Source organism: Elephas maximus, chromosome 5, assembly GCF_024166365.1.
Source record: "Elephas maximus indicus isolate mEleMax1 chromosome 5, mEleMax1 primary haplotype, whole genome shotgun sequence".
In the NCBI taxonomy this organism is placed as follows: domain Eukaryota; kingdom Metazoa; phylum Chordata; class Mammalia; order Proboscidea; family Elephantidae; genus Elephas; species Elephas maximus.
Window position 1 is genome coordinate 149,023,680 of NC_064823.1, and position 27,683 is coordinate 149,051,362.

At 38.7% G+C, this 27,683-nt stretch overlaps 1 protein-coding gene across 8 annotated transcripts in view; it reads left to right on the forward strand.

Moving 5' to 3' along the window:
- Positions 1-27,683, forward strand: part of TAPT1 (transmembrane anterior posterior transformation 1) — a 75,561-nt gene that overhangs the window by 28,415 nt on the left and 19,463 nt on the right. For 7 of the 8 annotated variants that reach the window (XM_049886450.1, XM_049886452.1, XM_049886456.1 and 4 more), the window contains 5 exons: positions 3,340-3,458; positions 14,710-14,872; positions 19,100-19,235; positions 21,337-21,434; positions 21,636-21,705. In XM_049886450.1, coding sequence (XP_049742407.1) covers positions 3,340-3,458; positions 14,710-14,872; positions 19,100-19,235; positions 21,337-21,434; positions 21,636-21,705 — 586 coding nt within the window. The remainder of the gene's footprint in view (positions 1-3,339; positions 3,459-14,709; positions 14,873-19,099; positions 19,236-21,336; positions 21,435-21,635; positions 21,706-27,683) is intronic. The other variant, XM_049886451.1, reaches the window with a different exon arrangement.

Sequence of the window (27,683 nt, forward strand, 5' to 3'; positions counted from 1 at the left end):
GCAGCTACTTTGTCAGTCCATCTTGTGGAGCGTACAGTAGTTAATCACTTTCCCACATTTTCACCCCTGAAAGGCATTTCTCTTGCTTTGCTTTTGCATGTATTCTTGCCTACAGAAATGATTTATTTTCACCCAGGTGAAATTCCTTGTGATCCAGCCACTTCCTTTCCTTCTGTCTCAATGTTGAGATCTGTTGTATTGTCAGCCGCAGGTCATTCAGCTGCAGGGCCAGCGTGCAGTATGCGTGGTGATCGCTTTGCCCACTGAGTTTATGTGACGCTGTTAAAATGTGAAGGAGAATCCCCCTTTGGCTTTTGTTACTTTTGTTTACCTTGAGTGGTACTAATACAGATTGCTCTCAGCCAAAGAGTGGCTGTACTTAACTTTATTTGCAGGGAAAATTTTAGTCCTCATGCTTACTCAGGCTCTTGCACTCTTGCTTTCTCCCCGCCCCCTTCCTGCACACTCCTGTCCCCTCTGTTGGGTCCACCCTCTACATGGCAACAGCCCTCATCTTCTCAGATGTCATGCAAGGGTGTCCTCTTCTGTGAAGCTTTTTCTGTATCTCCCAGGGGTTGGTTTGGCACTTGTGTGTCTGTCTGTCTCTCGCTCTGGCCTCCCTGCCCCCTATATACATAGTCCTGTCCTGGCAGCTCTAACACTGCCTTGACCTTCCTTATTTACTTGCTGGTGTCTCCATGTGCTAAAGTGTGGGTGAGCTCACTGAGGCAGGAACAGTGGCCTGGTGCCTGTTTGTGCCCCCTGGGCTGGGCATGTTAGTTGGCTCATAAACCAAACCAAACCCGTGGCCGTCGAGTCAATTCCAACTCATAAATTCTTTGCCGTTGAGTCGATTCCGACTCATAGTAACCCTATAGGCCAGAGTAGAACTGCCCCATACGGTTTCCACAGAGCACCTAGTGGATTTGAACTGCTGACCTTTTGGTTAGCAGCTCTTAATCACTGTGTCACCAGTGTTCCCAGTTGGCTTATATGAACAGCTTAATAAAGGTTGGATGAAGGGATAATGTGTTTATCCCCAGTGTAAGCTCATGAGAGAGACAACCACATCTTCTCCTTCCCTGCAGCCTGTCTGTATGCGTACACGCCGAAATACCTTCTGGGAACTTCGGGTTTCTGGCAGCCTCGGCCTTCAGAGCACAACCAGCAGTCCATCGGCAAACAGGGAGAGGCTTCCCAGTGACAGGAGAGTAATAAATAACAACCATTAACTTTACATGGACTTTGCTCAGTCTTCTTCCCACTCCTTTGCGTGTAAAGCAAGAAGACAAACACAAAACTGTTGACTGTGTACTGACAACAGAGACAGTCTTCCGTGGAAAGAAGATTTTAAAAAGTGTAGTCTTTGCCACGTGACTCATCCTTAATAGCCTAGCACTGTACTTTTATTGTTATTCATAATGAGTGGAAATCATTTAAAAAAAAAAAAAAGATGAAGGATTAGGGAACTGTCAGGGTCAGCATATTCTGATTAAGAAATCCGGCATATATATGTATGTAATATTTTGTGACATTCCTGTCAAAATTAATAAAATGTGTCCTTTGAATTAATAGTATGCATATTAACTAATATATTTAAGTAGGACAATTAATCGTCTACAGATCCATGAAGTGTTATGTGTGAGGGCATGTACATGGTCGCATGTTTGTGTGTCAGACATACAGGAAGTACTGCTCTTACACAGCAGACTTCTGCTTCTCCAAGCCATCAAAAGACTCTGCCTCTCTGTGAAATATAGCTCTGAATTTAACAGGAAAAAATGTGTAATGTTACCCCCTGACAAAAGAAAGGAAGGGTGTGGCAAGTATACAAGAAAGAGGAGAGAGAGAAACATACTAGCAGCTGGTCTTCTCAAGTTAAGAATAACTTTAATTTTGAATATACCTGGAAGTGTGTTAAAATTAGTAATAATTTTACATATTTATTTTTAATATAAAGAAATAGTATTTTAACTCTGTATATACTCTGTTCATTCCCACCACTGAAGCATTCTGATAAACAAAGTAATAGTAAAATTAGAAAGAGTAAAGTTAGATTTTAAGCTTTATCTAAAAGGCTTCCTGTAGTATCTTCAAAGTTTAAGGAAATACCCAGAAAGCCATATCAGAAGTTTCATAGCTATAGTCAAGGGCAACTTGTCTCATGAGCAGTTGACTTCTGTAGTTGATAAAGGAAGACTGGAGAAGAATTAATGCCTTTGGATTATGGTGTTGGCGAAAAACATTGAATATACCATGGGCTGCCGGAAGAACAGACAAATCTGTCTTGGAAGAAATACAGCCAGAATGCTCCTTAGAAGCGAAGATGGCAAGACTTCGGGTCACATACTTTGGGCATTGCCTTAGTTATCCAGTGCTGCTATAACAGAAGTACCACAAGTGGATGGCTTTAACAAACAGAAATTTATTTTCTCAGCCTACTGGGCTAGAAGTCCAAAATCAGGGCGTCAGCTCCAGGGGAAGGCGTTCTCTCTCTGTTGGCTCTGGAGGAAGGTCCTTCTTGTTAGCTTTCCCCTGGACTGGGAGCTTTACCACGCAGGAACCTCAGGTTCAAAGAATGCCCTCTGCTCCCATTGCTTCTTTCTTGGTGGAATGAGGTCCTTCTCTCTGCTTGCTTCCCTTTCTTTTTGTCTCTGGTAAGATAAAAGGTGGTGCAGGCCACACTCCAAGGAAATTCCCTTTGCGTTGGATCAGGGATGTGACCTTAGTTAGGGTGTTATAATCCCACTGTATCCTCTTTAATATAAAATTACAGTCACAAAATGGAGGACAACCACACAATACTAGGAATCATGGCCTAAACCGAGTTGACACATATTTTTGGGGGACACAGTTCAATCCATAACAGACATATTATCAGGAGGGACCAGTCCCTGGAGAAGGACATCATGCTGTTAAAGTAAAGGGTCAGCAAAAAAGAGGAAGGCCTTCAGTGAGGTGGATTCACACGGTGGTGGCAATAGTGTGTTCAAACATAGCAACAATTGTGAGGATGGGGCAAGACCGGGCAGTGTTTCCCTCTGTTACACACAGGGTCGCTGTGAGTCAGAGCCAGTCTGACAGTACTTAACAACGATAACAGGTGGTAAAAAAAAAAGAATCTCGAAGAAATGAACTTGAGCTTTGAAAAAGGACTCTTACTCAATGAAGATTCACGTACACAAGTAGAACTATTAATTTGTTATTCCCATAGCTAAGTTACAAGAAATTAGTTTTCCACAAATTTTAGAAATCCTGGATTGTTTGATGTTTTCATCCCCAATTACTTAAAAAGAATATATATATATATATTTTTTCTTCTCTGCTTTTCAAATCCAGCTCATGGTTTTTGGAATCTTCCTGTGTCTGGATGCGTTTCTGTATGTGTTCACCCTGCTCCCTTTAAGAGTTTGCCTGGCACTGTTTCGGCTCTTCACTTTGCCTTGCTATGGCATAAGGTAAGTTTAAGATCAGTAGTTATTTTAAGTGTTTACGGTCGTTATTTTTCCTACTTGTACTTGTTAAACTAAATAAGCGCTTGGATTGATTTGGCAGCAGTTGGCAGAGTTTCATTCACACTTTGGCCCTTAACACTAAACTAGGAATGTTTATCTTTTAGTGGATATTATATATGTTTATGTAGTATTTTACTTTTTCTGTGCACATTTTTCCTGGGATAATTTTGAACCAAAACTTTTCTTTAACTAATAAATTAATGTTAAAAATGCAGGAGGCAGGCTAAAATCTTTGTAGTAGAGTAGAAAGGGCCCAAGGCTGAGAGTCATAGCCCTAACTGCCGCTGTCCTAACTTGCCCTGTGCCTCAAGTTTCTTAAGTCCCCGGGCCTCGTAGGCATCATCTGCACAATGAGGACTGGGCTCTATCTAGACTGGGGAGGCGGCGGATGGGTATCAGAATCTCCTAAGAAACTCTTACTACAGAGATTCCTTCCTCAATCCATTTGAGAATCACTACAACACTGATTGTAGGTAAGGCTTGCTCTGACACATGTACATGGGAAAATCTCTTGAAGGGCATGGTCATAGTGGGAGGATCAGACAGACAGTTGAAGTCCCATTCCCACCCAACACTGATTAGCTGGTGAGTTGTGGGCAACTACCAAACCTCCCTAAACCTGTTTCCCCATCTGTGAAGAGGAGATGCTGAGAGCCCGGCATATTTTACCACCATAATTTGGAGGTGTGAACAAATATGCAGCATAGGGCCTGGTTTAGTTCCCTGCCCTTTCTTCTCTGCCAGAACTAGGAACAGTAAGGTGAAAATGCTAAACTTATTTGAATCTCAGCGTTTTATCAGGCTTAAGGTTGAAGGGAGTTTGGGTTTTACAGTTTTCTTTCCTTGTATAGTTAATGTCCACATGTCTCCAGTCTGTGTCGCCGCTCTCGAGAACATTATTATTACTGAGTTCCTAGCATAGCTGCCCAACTTACATTTCCAACATGCTACAGCTTTCTAAATACATTTCATTTGAAGAAGTTTTAAAATGTTGAAATGGACAATAATTTGTGGGATTTCATTTAACTGTAAAGTAGATGACTTAGTAATTTAACCATGGAAGCTGAGTTGAAAAATCATTGTTCTACATACAGAATTATAATTTGACTTTTTAAAGACTGTACTCTTGGGAGATTCTCTCAAAGTAGTAAATGAGCAAAAAAACCCAAACCCGTTGCTGTTGAGTCCATTCTGACTCATAGCACCCCTATAGGACAGAGTAGAACTGCCCTACAGGGTTTCCAAGGAGCACCTGGTGGATTCAAACTGCTGACGTTTTGGTTAGCCGCAGTAGCTCTTAACCACTACGCCACCAAGGTTTCCCACTAGTAAGTGAGCATATACTTAATATTTAGTAAGGTCACTATGAGTCGGAATCAGCCTGACGGCAGCGGGTTAATGGGTTAAATATAGTCCCTTTAAAAACGAATCTTAACCAGTTTTGATAAGGAAGCATTCCTTGCAGTATGAATTGGCTGAATTTATTGATCATGATTACCATACTTCAAAAAGAGTAAAAAGTTCTTTTTGCAAGATTGCATGGAGTGAAGCAGTTGGGAGAATTCAGGTGACGTTATATGAGATACTTTATATTCTGTAACGTCCCTCGTTTTCAGAGAAGGAGAAAATTATGGTATGTCATTTATTAATAACATTAATCAGATGAAAGGATCTTCTTAGGAATTTAACCATTGGCTTTAAGATGTAAAAAAGTCTTTACTGTTCTTGTTAGCTAACCTTTTGAAGACATTTGTAGCATGGAACTTTAATATTAAAGCTTAGCTACGGGATTCTATTTTCTTTTATCACTCAATCATAGCATTTTATTTACTTCCTCAGAAAACTAAAATATAATAAAACATTAAATTAAAAAAACCCCAAACCCACTGCCATTGAATCGATTCTGATTCATACCTATTTATAGGACAGAGTAGAGCTGCCCCATGGGGTTTCCAAGGCTATAGTCTTCACAGAAGCAGATTGCCACATCTTTCGCCCTCGGTTGGTTCGAACTGCCAACCTCTCAGTCAGCAGCCAAGTACTCAACCACCATGCCGCCAGGGCTTCTTAACAAAACGTTACTAAATCTTAATCTTCATGTGTGACTGCATAGGAGGATGGATATGTGGAAGTTTGGATAAAAGTCCAGGTGAAGCTACTCGACATAAAATAACTAATACTATGTACGGATTTCCACATCTGCCCTATGAGCTAGACTTTTCTTTTAGTTATTCTTTGGTCAACAATGTAAGATAAGTTGGTGTTCTTTAAGTTCTATAAGTTTAATAATATTTAAGTGACAAGCTTTTAAAGATACTCATGTTCTAGGTGGCTGTTAGCATAATAAGACAGTAAAAGGAGATATAACCTGCAAACTCTCTTCTTCAGAAGGGTGGTACCTTCTTTGGGTGTGGCTATCATATGAAGGAGGTACCCTAGGTCAGTGACACACTGGTGGTTTGCCAGTGTTCCAGAGTCTGTCCTTTCAGCCTGTCATCTGAAGACCATCTTGTCTTTGTGTGGATATCTACAACTCTTTTGTACTCGGATTCGTTTCCACCACCCCTGGCATTTGGGGAAGCATCTAAGTAACATTAGAAAAGTCTTTCAGTGTTTGTTCTGAAAACTAAAAGAGGTGTTACAGGGAGCTGGAGATCTTGATTTCTCCATTGAGAGGAGTTTATGGTCCCTGGATCCAACCTCTTTTAGCTGTCTTAAGATTTCTTTAGCAGATGAAATAATGACTGATTTTTTTTGTATTACTTTAAAATAATTTTCAATCTAAATTAATTTGAGTAACATTTTGAGACAAAATTGAAATGTTTTCCATTTTCAAGGTTTTGTAACTTGAAATGACACTAGAGGGCAGCCTGTAATACACTACGATCAAGACTCCATTTAAGTTTCCTGTGCAAACAGTTCTTTCTATTTCTGCAACTTGGATCAACTGAAGAATTACGTTTTATGTTACCACTAATAAATATTTATATGATATTATCTAAAACATAAGATGTAGTTAAGATTACAGAAAAGAACTTCAGCAAGTTTAAATACTCCATGCCAAGCTGGTTTACACAGAATATGGAAATACTGCCTTAATTAACGTCTTTGTACCTTAAGTATGATACCTGCTTTATCAAAATTTAATAATTGGTGCTTGCAGTGATGTGCGTTGCAATTTATATTTTCTCTGAGCATTACTTTGAAAAACATTACACTTGAAACATTTATGGTATGAAAAATTGTATCAATAAACCTTTATTAATTTTAAGTCTAAGGCCTTTCAGATATTTTAGGACTACAAAAATACATTTGATTTCACAACTGTTATTTAGAAATAGCCAAATTCTGCTTCAGAATCACTTTTCTTCCACTGTGCTCTGCTTTCATTAAAGGTTATTTGGTTTATCTTGCCTACAGTTGTATCATGCTCCATCTTTTTCAGCAGGCAAAAAGTGCTCTTTCCTTCCGTCTGACCTTGGTTTTTCATATCTTATTGTCAAAGGGATAAGAAGAAATTAAAGAGACCAGCAAAGAAGCTGATTATATTCGCTTTTCTAACTAATGTCTTTTTCCCACTCTCCTGTAACTTAGCCTTTTCCTTAAAAGAAGCTACTCTCTTCCTAGTTTTTTAGCTCTTTGAAATTATTCCCCCCAAAAGGAAAAAAAGTTTGTAGGTGTTTGTTCTCTTTGTTCCAGTGCCACATCAGTAATAGAATAATGTATAATTACCATTGCCTCACTTCAGACATGCCTCCTCTGCTTGATAAGGTATGTCTAATGTCTAGCACAGCACTTGCGAGAGGTTCTGTTTATAGCTGACAGCCCTTCAGATTTTCTGCTTTACAATTTAGGCCTTCTGCAAACTTGCCATGGCTTTTTTGTTTGTGTCTTTGTTTTTTGCCCACCGTTGTTGTTAGGTGTTGTCAGTTCTGACTCCTAGTGACCCTGTGCCAGTAGTGACAACTAAATGTCCAAAGACTCTACCTTTGGCCTAGGCTGAGGACTGGCGTGAGCCTACAGCCCCTGACGTAAACCACGCTTCATTGTGATCGCTCAGTCAGGGGGGCACGAGCCTACAGCCCCTGAAGTAAACCACGCTTCATTGTGATCGCTCGGTCAGGGGGGCACATGAGCCTACAGCCCCTGAAGTAAACCACCCTTCATTGTGATCGCTCGGTCAGGGGGGCACGAGCCTACAGCCCCTGAAGTAAACCACGCTTCATTGTGATCGCTCGGTCAGGGGGGCACACGAGCCTACAGCCCCTGAAGTAAACCACGCTTCATTGTGATCGCTCGGTCAGGGGGGCACATGAGCCTACAGCCCCTGAAGTAAACCACCCTTCATTGTGATCGCTCGGTCAGGGGGGCACATGAGCCTACAGCCCCTGAAGTAAACCACCCTTCATTGTGATCGCTCGGTCAGGGGGGCGCTTCGGCAGCTTTTGACCTGGTTAAAATACTGCTCAGTTTGAGATGTTGGCGGAGTAGTTATCATGACTCTTAGTTGAGTGTATGCGTTGTCTGCTAAAGGATGTGCTGTTTCCAGAAAAATTTTGCATCTCTCTTTAGTAGTCTCAAGAATATGTTGTTGAGAAATATTTCTAATGAGGACACAATTTTGAAAAATATTTGGCCTCACGTGTTATGTTATAGAATAAAAATGATAAAGAAATGTATTTAGAATCTTTGGAATATACTTATTAATTTCTTCTCTCTTTCCCACATAGGGTAGTATCATTTCAGAAAAATGTTCGATAAACTTCTTGAGAGGATAATTTCCTTTTTATTGTTGCGGCATTGGGCATGGAATTAAATTTTAATTTATTATGTATGGTATGGTATAGCATTATGTTTCCCAAAGTAGTCTGCTCTGTATTCTGCTGAAAAGGTGTCAAACATCATCTTTCCATATGTTGAATAAAGACAGACTGACCGCTTATACTGTATGTTTAATTTCCCTGCATTTTTTGTGAACCTTCTTATCTCCTGAAACTTCTGACTTCAGTTTCTTTTAGAATTCTTGTTTGGAATAAAAATTGAGGGAGATTATAGAGAAAAATGATGGAATCTGGTGCCAAGAACTGATACTCATTCTTTAAAACATTACTAGAACATTAGTATTATATGCTGGAGCACTTTTCTTTAATTATTAGGGCAGATAAATTAGGTGCAAGCAAATTTCCTGATCACTCATCTGGCTTTAGGCGTGGCTCTCATTGGATGCTTCATGAAGTCTTTTTTTTTTTTAAGAGGCAATAATATCTTTTTCTTTGGAGAGTTTACTCCATAGGAAAGTGATCTCCCAAAAGAATTATGAGTTTCAAATGCTTGAGAGTTTCTTAGCGTATTGGATTCCCTCTGTATGCCTTACTGCATTCGAGATTTTAACTTTGTGTCAAAATATATAAATACACTTTTTCTCTTTAGACAGAGCCGTAGATTGAGCCTGAATGACGGATGCCACCACTACAGCATGTATAGGAAAAGCTCTTGGTGACTTTCTCTGGGGAAACAAGCATGTCTGTTACTTCCTACCAGGGCTTACCTACGTGGCTTGTTTGTAGACAGCAATATATCGTTACATTAGAAAGTCTTCGTAACGCCAGGTTTTGTTGTCCCCCGTTTCCCACCTTGACGCTCTAAGTAGCGTAGCAACATTACAACCTTCTCTCTCTCTTTCTCTCTCGTAAATCAGACCGAAGGGAGGAGCACTTTCACTTGCTTTATAGAATGGAATGTGGTGTCACAGGGACTCCTTGTGGTGAGTAAACCCTGATTTTTCCTTCTATACTCTTGGCCAAATTGACAGAGATACAAATGAAAATTATTTACAAGGCGAAAATAAACAGTAGAGGCAGAGGTAACCATTTGAGGATGGAAACATGCAGAAGAAAATGTGATTCCCTGTCCTTGGTCTTAAAGCTTTGTTGACATTTATTTATGCAGGATTGACGATGCTTTCACTTAGCTTAGGAAAATTACTCCATGAAGTGACATATAATTACAGATGTTGTTCTAGCAACATCGCCAGCAGGTACTCCATCCCCAGCATGACAGCAGTCTGGTGAGCTTAGTTCCTTCCATATAAGCAGTTTTTATTTTGTACTGCTCTAAATACTCAACAGAGCTTTATAAAACTAGTTTGTTTGTTTGTTTCTCTAGTATAGTTTCAAATTATTTTAAAGCCCAAGGCAAGGCTTTAATCAGTCAAGTTAAGTTTTAAGTAATTTTTTTTCCTCCTGTATGTCAGTCAGACTTCATCTTAAAAATTCGCTTTTCTGATTAAGGAAAACATCTTGAGATCTCACTACTTTGTCCCAGTGTATTTTAAAATTCTGAAATGACCTCTCTTTATAAAATGTGAACCTTATTAAGTATTTTACATTTTTATTTCAGTGGTGCTTGTATCGTTCTCTTTCAGATAGCCACAAATAGCTAGGAGTATTAAAAAGGAGAGAGAGAGAGAGAAAGATAGATCTGATCTGTGTATTTCAAAATGCAATCACTGACATGTTTCAAGACCTGTTTGAAAATCAATTATGCAAAGATGATGCCATTTCCCTGGCTCATTTTTCTTGCTGCATCCTCATCCTCCCTGACCTTCGTATTCACTGTCAGTTTTTACTTTAATCTTAGCATGTTATTGCTGCTAAAGAGGGAGAAGGAAAAACCTACCCTTGATCATCTTCCGCCACTACTTAACTCTATTACCATAAACCTGTGACCCTTTGAAACAACAGTTCGAATCCACCAGGCATCCCTTGGAAACCCTGTGGGGGAGTTCACTCTGTCCTGTAGGGTCGCTATGAGTTGGGATCAACTCAACGGCAACAGGTTTGGGTTTGGTTTTGAAGCAACTGGGGATGCTTTACTTGGTAAATTGTGCACATCCAGCGGGAGTATTTGTATGAGTAAAAGATAAAATTTAGAAACATAGAGAATTTGATTTGCGTGAGGGTAGTTTAACTTGAATTTTTACAAACAGTTTTCTTGAATGTCTTCATATGAAAATTTTAAAAATTCTTTTGAATATCTTTTTTAATATTACTTGTCTTGAGATGCCTCACAGCCAGATCTGTAAAGTAGATCAGTAGGTTTTTACTTTCTTCAACAGCATGTGTGGCTGGTTTGTGCTTTCATACAGGATTTCAGCCTCTGCAAAATGTATGGCCAGTAACTATCATTTGGCTGCCAACTGAAAGGTTGGCGCTTGGGACCCACCAGCCACTCCCTGGGAAAAAGATATGGCAATTTGCTTCCATAAGGATTACAGCCTTGGAAACCCTATGGGGCAGTTCTACTCTATCCTATAGAGTCGCTGTGAGTCGGAATCGACTCAACAGCAACAGGTTTGGTTTTGGTTATTATAGCAGCTATTTATAAGGAAGAACTTCTGCCTGAAAATATCATTCAAAAGCCAATACGTGGTTGACTGGCAGGGCCATAAATAAGCTTCTTGTGAAATTTGAAAAATGTATCAGATAATCACGTCCTGGCAGAGAGGGAGGCAAATGTGATTGGTTCAAGTTGTTTTAACTGGGTAAACTTATTTTCAGTTAGGTGTTTTCTTACTCAGAGAGTCAGTGATACATATAGATGTCTTTTAAGATGCTGCCTTAGAAACAGTTTTTAATTTCTACAACTTTCCTTTTTTAATAACGGGGACATTTATGTGAAAGTAGGACCCTTGTTAAGGGTTTTGCTTTTATTCTTTATTTGAATAATATTCTTTATTTTGAAAATCACAGTCATCTCCATAGCAGCCAGTGATGTTAGCAATGGGAGGTTTTACCAAAGAAGGAAGTACACAGAAAGCAAGGGATCTGATGGAATGGAAATCCTGATTTTTTTATATGCATTGTTAGAAATCAAGAGCAAAAATTATATATATATGTGTGTGTGTATGTATGTTTGTTTATTTTTTTGCACAGTAATTTTTCCAAATGAAATCATAGTACAATGATAAATTGTACAATGTTATGCTGAAAGAACCCTGGTGGCATAATGGTTAAGCACTCAGCTATTAATCGAAAGGTTGTCTGTTCAAACCGACCAGCTGCTCTCTGAGAGGGAGATGTGGCAGTCTGTTCCAGTAAAGATTTCAGCCTAGGAAACTCTATGGGGCAGTTCTGCTGTGTCATATGGAGTCGTTATGAGTTGGAATCATCCCAAGGGCACATAACAACAACATATTATATTTAAATACAAGAAATATTAAATTGTTCGTCCATTTAAGTTTTGAAGCTTTTTTAAAAAAAAGTGTAGGATGGTAGTTAAAGGCAAGTCTTCTGGAACCAGACTGCCTAGATCCATCACTTATTAACTGTATGACCACCGCAGGCATGGTCTTAACTTCTCCTTGCCTCATCTGTAAAATGGGGTTATTTGAGAATAGTCTTTCTCATAGAGTTATTAGGAAAACTAATATGAATATGTGTAAAGTGTCTAGAACCATGAATTTTAGCATAAGGTGTTTCTACAACATTTCTGTTCTTTTTACAGCCTAGGTAAGATTAGATGAAAGATGTTTAAGCTTAATTTTTAAATTTTAATTTATTATCATCTTAGTCTAAAGTGTATGGTATTACATAATTTTAGGATATATGATTTAAGTGTTTGGTATATCTAATTTCTAACAACTAGCATTAAATGTTCCTTCAGATAAACTAGCACATTGCTCCTTTGTTATATGTTTATAAAGAAATACAGTTGGATACATACAAAAAAAGCCTTTTAGCTTGCAGATAGGATTGCTTTGACTGGGTTCGCTTAACTAAGTAGATGCTAGTCCAGTAAGGAAATCTCTAATTTTCTACTTTAATTAGTTACCAAAATCATTTCGGTAATTAACACAAATTAATTAAGACTTAGCACATTTTGGTTTCCTATCATTTTCTTTAATTCATAAAACATGACCTATAGTTTTTAACTATTTGTGAATTTCCTCTTTGGCTGAGTTGTGCTGACCTAAGGAGGCAGTGGGTGGTGTACAGGTGCAGTGTAAATGCCTCACGTTTTGTTTCCTGCCCGACCAACGGGGACGTGCAAGCATAGGCCAGGGTCTCAAGGGTGTTGAAAATGTTTCCTCTTACTGTTTGAATTAAAAATGTGTTTAGATGATCAAGCCCCAACTCTTGACAAATGTAATAACTCTTCCATTTTAAATCTTATATGAGTGTGTGCAGAGAATTCCCTTGATAGTTAAATAGCACTTGGCAGAGATCTGTAATCTGGGCTGGGTGTTTGGGAGATGGAAGATAAAAATGGGAGAAAAGGGCCAGAGTTGGCTTGGGAGAGAGAGGAAAGGTGCTGGAAAAGAGAAAGTCGAAGTGACAAAGAACTAATGATAGTTTTTGATAAACTCTGTCCTTGATGTAATTTTGCCCAAAACCCTAAATTCAGTTCCTAAGAGTAATTTTACTTGGTTTATAGTACCCATCTCAAGATATGTGGTCTGATTTAGATTCTAGCCTGTCGCCCATTTAGACTCATTGGTTCATCCCAGTGTTTTTCCGTCTACATCTAGCCCTTCCTGGGCACAGTCTTCACAGAATTTCTCTCTTCTCAGGTCTTAGCTGTATCCCAGATTCTGTTGTAAACAGATCAGCCAAATTCATATTTAACTGAAAACATTGTGCATTATGCATTCTAGAAAATGAGAATGAGGTTATATGTCAGCTACTCACAGAGTTGTTACTGCATCACTGTTGAATTGTAAAGCAGTGTTTCAGGTGACAGTTCGCAAGACTTAAAGATTGTTGAACTCTACAAAGCTCTTTGGAAAAGAGCCCCTGATCTGAATGTGGACAAGCGTTAGGAAAGAAAATAGGCAGCCAAGGAATACCAGATAGATCAAATGCCAGTGGTTAACCAGAAAATGAGTTCACCTTTTATGCTTGTAGGAATATTGTTACAATTGGTAGAAATGAAGATATTCTGCAGTCCCCAAAGAAAATACTGAGGGCTTTTCGTTGATTGCAGTACGTGTAGAAGCTACCGAAACAGGGGACCCAGCTTTTCTGTGTTGAGGAATCAGCCTGCAGTGGACCAGAGAAAGCCTCCTTCCTATTCTCGTCATTGGAATTTTAGACCCAGTGAAGAAGGTCTTAAATCACTTCTTTTCTAGTGTATTTTTCGCTGTGTCTTGTTAAAATTTTTCATTTTGCAATTTAAGTTTAGCTCTTTATACTGTGATCTCAGAAGGAAGGAATGATTCTTTTGCTCATATTAATTAGGAAAAAAATTTTTTTTCAACTCTTGTCACAGAGGGCTAATTTCCATAGTATAAAAGTTGTCCTGCAAATCAGTAAGAAAAAGATGTAAAGAGAGACTTCACAGGAAATATAAAAGTTTTTCATGTAAAAAAAAGATGTTTAGTCTCCTAATAAGAGACCTCATATTGAAACTATGCTGGATACCATTTTTCACCAATGGGATTGACAGATATCCATAAGTTAATCAAACATAGTATTGATGCACACGGGCTGTAAGCTTTCTCATACATGGCTAGTGGAAGTGTAATTCATACATCCCCTACAGAGGACAGTTCAGCTATTTCTATCAAAATTTCAAGTGAAATTCCAATTCTAGGAATTTAGCCCACGGATATACTTTCATGTATGAGAAATAACATGCACATTGCATCATGGTTTGTAATTGCAAAAGACTGGAAACCTGTCAGTGTTCTGTGTGAAATGAATCATGGTGCATCTACACAGTAGAATACCCCAGGCCCATAAAATGGGTACCTTATGAACCTACATGGAAAAATCTGTTATGTTGTTAAATAAAAAGAAGAGGTACCAGACACTGTGCATGGAATTCAACCGTTGTGTAAAAAGGGCTGATCATCAGGCTGCAGGGCTTTGTGATCAGGCTGCAGGCTTCTGTCATCATCATGGAAATCCATACCTGAACTCACTCCACCATCTGGTTATCAACAGTGAACAGCAGATGCCCACCTCTGTGGCCACTTATTAAGATTGTACATTTCTAATAATATTTTTTGTTTAACATATTTATATTCTGTACTTGAGCAGAAAATCTCATAGTGTCCTTTAGTATAACTTGTTAGTTTGAAGTTTTTTAAAGACCAGCCTAATTCTCATTATTACCTCTGAATGCTAGTGTATGTCCAGTAGGGATTATTTGAGAACGTATAAAGTGAAACTTTATTACTTCTGTATTTCAGGGACAGACGTTTGCTTCAGCCTGCCCAAGTGTGTGACATTTTGAAGGGTGTCATTTTGGTGCTCTGCTATTTTATGATGCACTATGTGGACTACTCCATGATGTATCACCTGATTCGAGGGCAGTCTGTCATCAAGCTCTACATCATCTACAACATGCTTGAGGTAAGGGCTTCACTCAGCCTGGGTGGACAGCCCAGTCCACTACCTGCACAGGCTTGGTTTGTGGGCACAATGTCGTCTTCCAATGCAGACGGTGCCTGAGAGTTAGGAATTTTTGTTCTGCTTACTCTTGTAATGGTGCTTCTGGCCTTTACTGTGCATACAACCCTTGGGAACCGTAAAATGCGGGTTCTGATTCTAGGCCTGGAGAGTCTGTATTTCAGACAAGGTGGTACTGGGATATGCTTAGGGTAGCAGATCCTTAGGGTGTCATGTTTCCTCAAATGTGGAAGGAGGATGCCTGCAAGGAAGAAGGTGCCTAGACATATTTGGATCAGTACCTCTTGAAAATGTAAATTGTCACATATAGTACAATTTGTTTTGTAAATCTCTTGGAAACCTGTACTACTTTTGGCCAGAGCTTTAAAAATTACGAAGAAAATGTTGTTTATGTATATGTTTGCCATAACAGATTTACATTTTAAATCACATTGAATTTTTTTTTTTTTTTTTGTGCTTTAGATGACAGTTTACAGAGCAAATTAGCTTCTCGTTAAACAATTAATACACATCATTGTGTCAACACTTTCCCTTCTCAACCTTGGGTTGCCCATCATTAGCTTTCCTGCCCTTCCTGCCTTCTCACCCTTGCCCCTGGTTTGGTGTGCCCACTTAGTCTCGTTTTGTTTTATGTTGTTGTTGTCAGGTGCTGTTGAGTCAATTCCTACTCATAGCGACCCTGTGCACAATAGAACGAAACACTGCCCGGTCCTGCGTCATCCTCACAATTGTTGCTATGCTTGAGCCCGTTGTTGTAGCCACTGTGTCAGTCCATCTCTTTGAGAGTCTTACTCTTTTGTGCTGATCTTCTACCAAGCATGATGTCCTTCTCCAGGGACTGATCCTTCCTGATAATAAGTCCGAAGTATGTGAGAGGTACTCTCACCATCCTTTGTTCTAAGGAGCATTCTGGTTGTACTTCTTCCAAGATAGATTGGTTCATTCTTTTGGCAGTCCATGGTATATTCGATATTCTTTGCCAGCACCACAACGCAAAGGCGTCCATTCTTCAATCTTTCTTATTCGTTGTCCGGCTTTCACATGCATATGGGGCGATTGAAAACACCATGGATTAGCTCGGGTGCACCTTAGTCCTCAAGGTGACATCTTTGCTTTTCAGCACTTCAAAGAGGTCTTTTACAGCAGATTTGCCCAATGCAGTGCATCTTTTGATTTCTTGACTGTTGTCTCCATGGGTGTTGTGGATCCGAGTGAAATGAAATCCTTTGTTTTATAGGCCTGTTTAATCTTTAACTGAAGGGTGAACCTCAGAAGTGACTTCAGTACTGAGTTAAAAGGATATCCACGGGCCATATTCTTGGGGCTTCTCCAGCCTCTGTCAGACCAGTAAGTCTGGTCTTTTTTTTTTTGAGTTACAGTTTTGTTCTACATTTATCTCCAGCTCTGTCCAAGACCCTCTATTGGGATCCTTGTCAGAGTAGGCGGTGGTGGTAGCTGAGCACCATTTGGTTGTGCTGTACTTGGTCTGGTGGAGCCTATAGTAGCTATGGTCCATTAGTCCTTTGGACTAGTCTTTCGCTTGTGTCTTTGGTTTTCTTCATTCTCTTTTGCTCCAGTTGAGGTGGGGCCAGTGGAGTATCTTAGATGGCAGCTCACAAACTTCTGAGACCCCAGATGCTACTCATCCAAGTAGGATGTAGAATTTTTTCTTTATAATTGTGTTATGCAGTTGAGCTAGATGTCCCCCAAGACCATCTGGGTCACCAACCCTCAGCCCAGTAATTTGGTTCCTCAGGGAGTTTGGATGTGTCTTCGAAGCGTCCATGACCTTGCCTTGATCAAATTGTGTCCTGTGTTAACCTTCACCAGTTACCACTTACCTTTTGTCTATTTAGTGTTTTTCTCTCCCCATTTTTCCCCTCCCTCGTAACCATCAAAGATTGTTTCTTTCTGTGTATAAACCTTTTCATGAGTTTTTACAACAGTGGTCCCATCCAGTATTTTTCCTTCTGTGATTGACTTATTTCACTCAGCATAATGCCCTCCAGATTCATCCATGTTGTGAGATGCTTCGCAGATTCGTCATTGTTGTTTTTCATTGCATAGTGTTCCATTGTGTGTATATACCATAGTTTTTTAATCAAAATTGCTTTGAAATTTTTACAAAGAGCAAATAAACATAAATTTCTTAAATTTCTCTAAGTACTTAACGTTTTAATACGCTATATCCCACTTTAAAGCAGTCAGGGTATGAAAATCTGCATTTGTACAAAAACTAAATTGGGCGGTTGTACATTTACTTTACAAAAAAATTTCTTTGATTTATAGGAATCTTAATACATTTTTTTTTTTTAATAGTAAGCTACCCTTATAGGTTGTGTAATAGAATTTGAAATTCAAATTGCATTTTCCTGCACTACAGTGTTGGAGCCCTGGTGACACAGTGACTAAGAGCTCGGCTGCCAGCCAAGAAGTTCGGCAGTTTGATTCTACCAGCCACTCCTTGAAAACTCTACGGGGCAGTTCTGCTCTGTCCTATAGGGTCACTATGAGTTGGAATTGACTTGACAGCAACGGGTTTGGTTTGGGTTTTTTATATATACTACATTTTAAGGACACAAGTGAGGTCTGCCTATCTTTAAATTAGCCATGAGGCGGTTTTTCCTAGTGAGTGGGCAGGTGGGGTGGTATGGGCTGCCGGCCTTCCCACTTGAAGCTGCACTGGTGGTAGATGAGGACAGTCACCTCTGCACAGCAGCCGTGGAACTGGAGTCATGCTGGTTACTCCTAAATCCATAGAACAAGATGATTTAAGCCCATACCACAGCCTGCTGATTCTAGTTTCATTGTGCGTATACTTGCCTTGCCCGCCACTATGTGGGATGCAGAGGGGTGGATGTGGGGTGAAGTTTGTGGAGCTGAGTAGCAGGTTCTGCTCTGTCCTCCCTTCACAGAAACAAAAATGTAGCCTCCCCTCATTCCTTCTGCTCTCTGAGGTGCTCTTCCTGCCGGTGCCTTACAAGTCTACTTTACAGCCTTTCCCTCTTAGGGGATGGCTGGCGACCAGGGCTTTCCCTGCCCCAAAGCTTAATATGTACCTCCTGACTTACAGAGCCCTCTAGAAGGTGGTATTATTATATCCAAGAATTGCTGATCAAAATGGTTTCAGTACTCCGTTTGCAGACTGCAGTTGATGATGTTATTCAGGCATAGTGGACAAAGAGCAGGCTATAGTCTAGAGACAGACTGCTTCAGATCAGACCCTGGCTGGCTCCATCACTGACTGCCTGGTTATCCCGGTCAGAGTTGCTGAATGTCTCTAAGCCTCAGTTTTCTCGTCTGTAAAATGGAGATACTAGGGTGATTATGAGGATCAGTGAGACAGTGCACAGCAAGGACCTAGCACAATGCCAGGCGTGTGGTAAGAGCGCCATAAATGATAGCTCTTATTCAGTCATTCAGCACATATTTAATCAGCACGTCCTGCATGCCAGCACTGTCTTGGACTATAAAAATACAGAAGTGAATAAAGCAGATAGGGCCCCTGTTTCCATGGAAGTTCTGGTCTAGAGGTAGGAGATAGACAGTAAATAAGGAGATACTAGGAAGTGGTAAATACAATGATAAAAAAGAACTGGGTGGTGCAGTAGAGTCCATGGGAGCCAACAGAGGTTGGGTGGTCTGGGAAGACCTCTCTTCAAATGTGACATCCCAGCTGAATCCTGAATGATATGCCCTCCTTTTTGTGTGTGTGTGTCCCTTTTTATTTGTTGTACTATGTCCATGGAGACCGACACAGAACAAACAAATTTCAACTACCATTATTTATAAATATTAGGTATGAATACAGTGAGTCAAATAATATATTTGTCCTAAAGTATTTAAGTTTGAGTCTTCAGTTTGGATTTAAAGAGCTAAAACCAGAGGAATGACAATTTTTGATGTGCTCTCCTGTTTATTTTTGCCATGTTATAAGACTGTTCCTTGTTATAAACATACATAATTGGGTAAAGTCTAATTCAAATTCTACAAATACTCTGAGTCAGAAAACAATGGAATATCAGTAAACAAAGGTCCCTGCTCCCTTGGAGCTTACTTTCTGGTGGGGATTTAAAAAATCACATCTCCAGTATTTGAAGTGGATCTGAATTTTAGTAATATATTTAAGTGGAATACGAAGAAACACCTTATTGAAATTTTTCTTTTTAGGTAGCTGATCGTCTATTTTCATCATTCGGGCAAGACATATTGGATGCTCTTTACTGGACAGCAACGGAGCCTAAAGAAAGAAAAAGAGCCCACATTGGGGTGATTCCTCACTTTTTCATGGCCGTTCTCTATGTCTGTATCCTTTTAGACTTAGCGAAAATTTCAGCAGTCAGTGCATATTCTACATAATTGTATTTGGCTAGCTGTTTCCCAGAGTTAGACCTGTATCTGTATATACATATTTAAGGAGCCCTGATGACACAACAATTAAGCACTTGGCTGCTAACAGAAAGGTTGGCGGTTCAAACCCACCCAGCGGCTCTACTGGAGAAAGACCTGTCAGTCTGCTCCTGTAAAGATTACAGCCTGTAGGGCAGTTCTACTCTGTCGCATGGGGTCACTTTAAGTCGAAACTTGACTCGATGGCACCTGACAACAACATATGTATGTGTCTGTGTGTGTATATTAATCCTGAAGATTAATGTTGAAATGCCTGTTTTCTTTTGAGAAATTGGTTGTAATTGTAAATTAGTTTAAAGAGCCTCATGTTTGCATGACTGTTTAAACTACCACAAAACAATTTTAGCCTCGATGTAGCTGATTATAAGGAAGGATTTAAAAAATGAAAGGGTAGTGTGCATTTGTACATAATTTATACTTAGATGGATTCATATGACTTTTTCATATTTACATTGAATTTTTCCTGAAATTATCTTTTAACCTAGGAATTCTTTGTTATAACCCTGGGCTTAAAATGTATAAATATAAATTAGAAGTAAAATTTTAAATTGGCTGGAGGGGAATTTGGGAGATTTTTCTCTCCGTGGTTTCAAGGTTTTCTTTTCTTGAGTATACGCTTCACTATATAAACAGTGTGGATACGCACGGGTATGTGCCCTTACGTATATGGACACACACACACATACCTACAGTTCACTTTTATGTGGGGTCACAGCTCATTCACAGGATCGTGTCATAGGATTTTTTTTCCATAACATTTCTGAAAGAATGACACTTCAGAGAAATTAGATTAATGCTTAGGAAGTTAAAGAACTAAGTGGGAAGATTTCTGTGAGAGTCAAAGTTTGTTACTGAGATAATGGAGTAAAACAGTTACCATTCTAGTATATAGTCCACTATTCCAAATGGAAACCTGGTGGCATAGTGGCTAAGTGCTACAGCTGTTAACCAAGAGGTTGGCAGTTTGAATGTGCCAGGTGCTCCTTGTAAACTCTGTCCTATAGAGTCGCTATGAGTCGGAATTGACTCGATGACAGTGGTTTATTCCAAATGAGATATGAGTGTGATTCTGCAGATCGTGGGTGTCCTCAGGGATGGCAGATGAGGAAGGATGTTAATTATCAGCTATTTCTTACTGTCTGACATCCCACATCCCCTGAAAAACCAGAGGCGGAAATTACTTCCAGACTAACTTTTATTTTGTTCTTTTCCTTTTTAGAAGACAAATTACATTAATTCAGAAGCTGTTTTTCTAAGTCTCTTTTTTCAGCATTTACCATAATTTATTTCACTTATTTTACAAACTTTGAGGGCTAATTCCCCAAGCACTGCCAAGTGCTAGGGGTATACAAAAAACAAGACAACCTGTTCTGAAGCTACCCGCAGTAAATGTGTGGATGCACAGAGGTTCATTTCTACTTTTGTTATTTCCATCTGGGTTGCGTATATTTTATTCTGTACTTTTATATCAACTATAGCTAATAGGGAAACCCCGGTGGCTTAGTGGTTAAGTGCTATGGCTTCTAACCAAAAGGCCGGCAGTTCAGATCCACCAGGCACTCCTTGGAAACTCTATGAGGCAGTTTTACTCTGTCCTGTAGGGTTACTACAAGTCTGAATCGACTTATCGGCAACAGGATGGTTGGTTATAGCTAATAGGAAAATTATGTAGGTAACAAAATACTGTAAGACTTGATTTAGAAAACATAGTCATCTTTTTCCTCCATTATTCAGTATCAAAACTTTTATACCAAACCCATTGCCGTCCAGTCACTTCCCACTGATAGTGACCCTATAGGACAAAGTAGAACTGCCCCAAAGGGTTTCCAAGGCTGTAATCTTTACCACAGAATGGCTGATGGATTCGAACTGCAGCCCTTTCAGTTAGCAGCTGAGCACTTAACCACTGCGCCATCAGGACTCCTTAAAATTTGTATATCTATTAATATAATATCAAAACAGACTTCAGTTTTTTCCTTAACACCACTTACTGCTAGTTTTGCATGCGATTCTTATAATGGTTCAAGCAACAACTCTCAATGTAGCTTTTAACTCACACAACAAGTCACTGCTTACTATCATGATGTCTAATAACGTAAGTATGAGATTTTATCTTAATTTTTGTAAATGTAAAAATACGTTTAAAAAAGTGGTCACTATAGCAAAAAATATTCTAAATGGGATAAAATTCTTTGATCTCTATGTTATTTATTCTCGAGGAAGAGTTAAGTTTTATATATAGCATGTCCATTTTTAAAAACTGCTATAAAGGTGATATTTTTGTTTACTGTTTCAGTTTGTTGAAATTAAAGGAAGTGTTTTCAAGAAGTTTGAAAAGAACAATCTCTTTCAGATGTCAAATAGCGGTACGTATGATTAGATTCTGGTTGCAGCTCTGCAGACTTAGTTTGCAGTTCTTTCTTAAACCCTCCTGTCACATCAGGGACCTGGTTGGGTAGCCGTTAAGAGCTCGGCTGCTAACCAGAAGGTTGGCAGTTCAAATTCACCAGCAGCTCCTTGGTAACCCTATGGGGGCAGTTCTACTCTGTCCTATAGGGTCGCTATGAGTCAGAATCGGCTTGACGGCACCTAACAACAATGTCACATTTCTTGTGGGTCACTGTTTCTTTGACTTTCTCGTCCCCTGTCAACATCTTTACTAGGCATCCTTATTAACTTTGGCTGTCGTCATCTCGGTATGTTTAAGATAATAAAAATTAGTACCTTTTATATAGCGCCTTACCGTCCTTTCAAAAGCGTCTCACTAATCCAGAAATTTCTCTGAAACAGATGATGTTATTCTTTTGAGAGATGTGGAAACTGAAACGCAAAGAAAGTAATTTGACTTCCCCAGGGTCACTCACATAGCTTCAAAGAGCAGCATTACGACTACAAATCCCAGGTTGTCTCCAAATTCTTAGCTTTTTCAGTTATATCTCACTGCCTCCTTGTAATGTAGGGAAGTGTGAAGGCACAGCATTGATCTCTGGAAACTTTATCTTGCATAATTATGAAATCAGAGTGACATAGTGCCCTGGTTCTCAAAGTGTCGTTCCTGGAACCCTGCAGAGCATCCCGGAGACCCTTTCAGGGAGTTGCAAGGTCAAAACTGTTCTCATAAGAATATGAGGATATGATTTGTCTTTCTCACCACGTTGACATTTGCATGGTGGGTGAGAAGCTGTGGTGACTTGGCTGGTACTTGATCGTGAATCAAAGCAGATGTAGGGGAGAAGGAGGACAGTTAAAGCCATTGAGTTGATAATGTCCTTGAGGTGGTGAGGGGACAACAAGGGAGAGAAGGTGGGGGCAACGACAAGAAGGAGATAAGAAGACAGATGGTTCAGAGAGAGCAGCTGTTCTCAGACTTTTGGGTCTCAGGACCCTTGTACATTCTTAAAAACTATGAAAGAAGTAGAAAAGTCTAATGAAAATCTGTTTTGAAAATAGTTTGGCCTCACACACACACACACACACACACACATACACATACACACACACGCTAGGTCATCCGCTGAGAGTGGTGGGGATTTGAGGAGAGAACAGAAACCTCTAGGAGGGTGGAGAGTGAATGGACTAGGGTAGGAGTCAGGACACTACTGCCTATGAATTGAATTGCAGCCTGTTTTTGTAAAGAAAGTTTTGCGGGAGCATGGCAACATCCATTTCTTTACACACCGCCTGTGGCTGCTTTTGCACTAAAACAGCAGAGTGGAATAGTTGTAACAGGAAAGCTAAACATGTTTACTGTCTAGTTCTTTACAGAAAGCGTTTGCTGATCCTTGGGCTAGGGTAGTGTGCGACTGTCAGACAGCGCAGAGGGCCCACTTGACGTTTGTAGCCATGGAGTCGTGATGTGTTTCCCTTCAGCCCCTTCACCCTCACTGAGGAGGTAGAGTGTACGTTTAACTGGGGTAAGGGTTTTGCCAGGCAAGGTTAAGGGAGACAGGAGCAAGGATACTAAAATTTAAAGCAGGAAAATGACCCTGGACAGGAATCTAAGCTTCGTATGGAATGAAGTGAGACAGTGAAAAAGTCTTAGGCAAGATCGATTGTGACTCCCAGTAGGGGCAAAGCGGTGAACCAGAGAGACTGGAAAAAAGCAGGTAGTATCAGACCAGAGAGTGAGATGCTTGAAACAGAGCTCAAGGAGGCATAGTTATTGGTAAAAATAGACCTAGGGTATGACTGTGAGGTAGAGTAGAGGGCAGGATTTTGGGAGAGAGGAAGTGAAGGAACTGAGAGCCAAGCTGAGGGAAGAATCAGGTACATGGATGTTCAGGTGATTGAGTATATGTGTTTATGTGTGCGTGTGTGTTTTATAAATATAATTAGTATAACCTTAGTCCCGTTGACTAAGAAACGGCTTACCTCTAGAAATCTGAAGAACTCAAGGAGATGTACAAATTTTTGTTCATAGTATTACTTGCAATGTAATTCATAATGGTAAAAACCTCTTAAGATGATATTTTATTAGTAGTAATAAATTAGTAAATTTAATTATTGGTTTACTTATAATTTTTTATTTTAGTTATTAGATAAAATCGTAAGTCTATGAATTTAACATTAATAAAGTAATATTTTATAACAATTTTCAGTGACCTGGGGAAATACATGATATGTTGGGGAATAACATAATAGGCTATTTTTTTCTGGATCTTGGGTTATTTATGTTTTTCTATCATTAGAAAAAAAATTCTAGGGAGGAATATGATAGTAGCGTGCTATAACTTTTTTCTAGTGAGAAAGGAATTTTTTTTCTAGTGCTTAAAATGTTCTGAGACCTCAAAACTAGGTAAAGATAAAAACTAGGAGAAAAATAAGCTTTTTTAAATATAGCTTTGACATATAAAATATGAAATAATAAAAGAGGGTTGGATGCCATCGAGACAACTACAGACTCACTAATCTGTTGATAGTGTTTTTATAGAGTGTGTCTCTGTCCACAGTGGAATTAAACTAGAAAAGCCCTAAGTATTTGAAAATTGAGCCCTAAGTATTTGAAATTTGAAAATTGAATAGCCCCTGAATCAAAGAATAAATCACAAAGGAAATTAGAAAGTTTTTGAACTGGATGGTAATAAAAACATGTCAATATTTGTTGATTTCCACTAAAGCAGTTCTTAAAAGGAAATGTAGAGTTTTAAATGTTTGTTTTAGGAGATTCGAAAGGCTTAAAGCTAAAGATACAAACTTTTCACTTGAAGAAATTGTTAAAAGGTACAATTTAAACCCAAAATCATTAGAAGGAAAGAAACAACAAGGAGATAAACAATAGAGAAAATTAACAAAGCCAGTAGTTGGTTCTTTGAAACGAATTGTTGAAACCCCAAGCAGGACTAATAGATAAAGAAGAAGGGAGAAACATACTCAAGTCAGAGATAAGAAGGAATATTACCACAGAGCTCACACACGTAAAAGATAATAGTGGAAGATAATGAGCTACTTTCAGCAAATAAATCCAGCAACATAGGTAAAATGAACAAATTCCTTGAAAAACACAATATACTAAAACTGATACAAGAAGAAATAGAAAATGTGAATACTGCCATATCTGTTAAATAAATTGGATGTGTTATCAATAACCTTCCCATCAAAAAAAAGAAAAACAAAAAACCCCCAGATCTCTATTAAATAATACCAATCTTAAAATGAACAAGGAGAAATACTTCCCAGCTTGATGTATGAATCCAGCATAAACCTGATACCAAAAGCTAACAAAGGTATTGCAAGGAAAGAAATTATAGATAAATATCCCTCATGACATCAAAATCCTTAACTATTAACAAGTCAAATCCAGCAATATGTAAAAAAGGATAATACATTATGACCAAATGGAGTTTACCCCCAGGAATCGAAGATTGGTTTAATATTCGATAATCAATTTAATTGTACATATTTATATGATAAAAGGGAGGGAAACACGATCGTTTCAAGTCAAATTCAAGAAAGTATTTTACAAAATTTAACAGCCATTCCTGATAAAAATGATTAGCAAATTAGAAATAAAGGAAGCTCCCCCAAGCTGGTAAAGGACATCTACAAAACACTACAGCCTATATCATACATAATGCAGAAATATTGAATACGTTTCCCCTAAGATGGAGAACAAGTCACGGCGGGGGGTGCAAAGGAACTTTCTGGGGTGATGGAACAATTCTATGTATTAATTTGGGGTTGCCGACACAGGTTATCAGAACTCATTGAATTGCTCTTAAGATCTGTGCATTTTATCGTATGTAAATCTTACATCAATATTAAAAAAGAAAATAATGGCTTAGGAATATATTAAAAGGATATTTAGAATTATAGGAGATTTGAAAGCTAGGCAAGGGTTAAGAAGAACAAATGAAAAACTTTAAAGTCTAGATGGCTCTATGGGACAGCAGTGGACTGTGGATCTCAGAACTCTAAGGGGCTGTGGGTGCTGTGTCTTTCTGTGGTAGTATTCCCTCCTCCCAGGTGTGTGCTGCCAGGCCTGTGAATTGGAAATGAAAGAAGAGAGAAAGGGAAAAGCAAGAACGGGATTGAATTACAGAATTTTTTGTCAGCCTCAGTAATCAACCCTGGAATATACTGAGTCACCTCTAAGAATTTCAGTTCTTATAGAAATCGTATCTTTTATTAATTTATATGAATAACCTGCTCTGAGTAGGCATAAATTACACTCCTTATAGTTTAAGGGTGTCCTGTCATTATGTATAAGAGCTTGAAAAATGTGAGGAGGAGATCGTAAATGGTTTTTAGCCTTATCACCAGCACGTTGACCCCTATTTATTTCTTTTAAACAGGCCCCCAACCTTTTAGTTTAGAAAGATTAGGGATTCAATATTTGAGTTTTAAGAGAACTGAAAAGAATGGCATATTGATCAGGTAATGCATTTCAATTCAAAAGAAATTGGCAGTTTGTTTTGCTTAAAATGATTAGTTATCACCAAAAAAGTTTCTCTTTTTATTACAGGTAAAATATTATGTTACAATGCAGGGTTGCCTTGAACATAGAACTACCACCCCATTCTTTAGGTTTTAGGTTTACAAGAATGTAAAAGTCATATTATCATAAGGGAGCTTTTGAAGCGCATTTCCGGGTAAGGGAAAAACAAAATTAACCTCAGCAATTTTGTAAATATCACTAAAAGCTGCTGTTTACATACAGCCTGATGCTAAGTATATTGCCTCTTTTACACTATGGAGCTGCAAAATCAGAGCCAGCCACCAGGGGTGCTCACATACCAGCTATTTCTTTTCCTGTGACCTTTTTTCTCTTAGAAGTTGAGCTGTGAAATACATGGTATAAGGTTCAGTACCCTATCTGGTTTAATGTTGACAATGTAGTTTGGAAAAGGTAGCGTAAGTTTATCCCTGTCAGTTTATTAGCTGACTGTGCATTTTCTTTAGAAGAATTTCCTGAGGACACATGAGATGGAGTTTACTAGGAAAACCAGACCTGTAGCGGTTTATTCTTTTTTCCATTTTATTTGGTGTCATAAGCACCAGCTGACTACGGAACCCAGGGCTCTCTGATTTGCATTCCTGAGATGAAAACTTGTACATAGTTTTTCATCCACAGATGATGTGACCTGTGCATTCGCAAAGGTCCTCAGGAGTTGTATTGATCTAAAGTAAGGTTCTAGCTCGTAATGACTAACCTCCTTAACACAAGCCTGTGCAACTGCATTAAACTTGAGTGACTTGGAAATAAAATACCACTCATTTTACACTTAAAACATGATGATAACTATAATACGTTAAAGTGAATTCCAGTGAGTGGTAATGTAGCAGAGGAAAAGGAGCTTAATAATCTAAATATCAGGAATATGTTAAAAACATTAACCTAAGTACCAGTGTTTTTAGGCTACTTAATAAAAGTTACAGTAACGTTTCCATTTTGGCAGATTTTTTAAGATTTAATTAAGGGTTCATTCACAATCAAAACTCAGACTGTTCTGAAGATAACGATATGATTTAAATATTGTGTGGATTATGTTATTTATCTAGTACATGTAATAGGTTATCACTATTAGAATCTGTTATTCTCACTATAATCAAAATTTCACTTCCCATACAAGATTTTATTTTATTATGGAAAAAATTTTTTTAGAATGTGGGTACACTTTAGAAAAACTCAAATTATAAGTCAAATCTAGGTTTCAAAAAAAATCCATGTAAAACATTTAAATGAAAAAAAAAATGAAGTACAAGAATAAAACATGGTGATTTTTAAAAAAATATTTATGTAGCAGCCTTGTTTTCATAGTTACATTGATAAATGAGTGATTGAAATATATATTTGTTATTTAAGGTGTTACTTTTCTTTTTAATCTTTAAATTCACCGTTCTTCAC